The sequence below is a fragment of the Salvelinus sp. IW2-2015 genome, unplaced genomic scaffold (assembly GCF_002910315.2).
Source record: "Salvelinus sp. IW2-2015 unplaced genomic scaffold, ASM291031v2 Un_scaffold1633, whole genome shotgun sequence".
Classification (NCBI taxonomy): domain Eukaryota; kingdom Metazoa; phylum Chordata; class Actinopteri; order Salmoniformes; family Salmonidae; genus Salvelinus; species Salvelinus sp. IW2-2015.
Genome location: NW_019943049.1, coordinates 253 through 1583, shown reverse-complemented (window position 1 = coordinate 1583; position 1331 = coordinate 253). Strand labels below are relative to the sequence as shown.

The 1331-nt window shown below is 50.0% G+C and overlaps 1 protein-coding gene across 1 annotated transcript in view; it reads right to left on the bottom strand.

Moving 5' to 3' along the window:
• Window positions 1-1049, bottom strand: part of LOC112071539 (sister chromatid cohesion protein PDS5 homolog B-A) — a gene marked incomplete at its 5' end in the record, with an annotated part of 18785 nt that extends 17736 nt beyond the window's left edge. Inside the window, 2 exons of the mRNA XM_024138983.2 lie at window positions 97-500; window positions 936-1049. Coding sequence (XP_023994751.1) covers window positions 97-500; window positions 936-1049 — 518 coding nt within the window. The remainder of the gene's footprint in view (window positions 1-96; window positions 501-935) is intronic.
• Between the last annotated feature and the right edge of the window lie 282 nt (window positions 1050-1331).

The following is a 1331-nucleotide window of genomic DNA, read 5'->3' as shown; positions in this document are numbered from 1 at the left end:
GAATACTTGTCAACAGAACTGTAACAGATCTTACAGGATGGTTTATGAGGTGGTTACATCACATATCAAGGAGAAAAACACCAAATGCCCTCTGACCTTTGTGTCGATCTCCTTGCCGCCCGCGCTGGTCTTCCTCCCTTAGTCTTCAACTCGATATTCTCCTCCTCTTCCTCTTCCTCCTCTTCTTCCTCCTCTCCTCCCTCATCCTCTTCTTCAGGGGGAGGAGTTGCCTTCTTCCGACCCCGCCCCCTCCCCTTAGCTGGAGTTTCCTGATTGGCTGCTGCAGCCTTCGTGGACCGCCCCCTACGCCCTTTTTTGGGCGGGCTGTTCTGCTCGTCTTCCGTCTGGGCGTCGCCGAGTCGGGACTCCTCTCCCCATTGGTCCTCGGGGTCGACTACTGCTGCTGCCTTCTTGCGGCCGCGCTTGGGTTTAGGAGAAGGGTTGTCGTCAAGGTTACTGGAGGCKGCGCCTCGTTTACGGCCCCGGGGTTTGTCACTGTCCTGTAAGAAGGTCGTATTGTCAACGAACTGCTATTTGACTGTAAGGAGACAGTAGTGTCGACTAAGTTGGATTTGACAGTTTGTGTTACTTTGAGGAACACAGGTAACTGATTGATCGCTTGTTTGGATTACCCAAGAACAAATAGATATATTTCCAAGTGAAAATACACTTTCTCAGTAAATGAGTCTTACTTGGTGGGATAGTTAAACGACACGTTGGATTGCTTCCCATGTAAGGAGTGTATGGGATAAGGTATGGATAGAAACCATTGTTTTGGTTTTAWCCGGCCACYGTTYCCYAGTGCTAACTTTTTWGCATTTGTGATATAAAAACCAATGCAGGTCAATATCCCTGATATTAACATTTTCACATTTCATGTACAAATCATCTTAAAGTAACGTCATGGAGCTACACAATACATTTCAGACACTTACCTTTGTGTCAGAGGTGTCTCCTTTCTTCATGATGTCTTCATTCTCACTGTGGTCCTCTGCACTGTCCCATGTCTGGGACAGGGAGACGAGGAGCAGGTAGAGACACCTCAAGTTCTGGGCAGCAGGGGAGACAGGAGGACAGTTAGAGACAACTCAGTCTGGGACAGGGAGACTATTGGAGGACAGGTTAGAGACACTCATGTCTGTGGACAGGGAACAGGAGGACAGTCGACCGTGGACAGTTGACATGGGAAGGGAACGAGCCGAGGTTAGAGACACTATGGTCTGGACAGGGAGACACGAGGGGGGGCGACAGGTTAGAGCGACACTCATGAGTCTGGGCACAGGGAGACAGAGGACAGGTTAGAGCCACTCCATTGTCTGGGACAGGGAGAC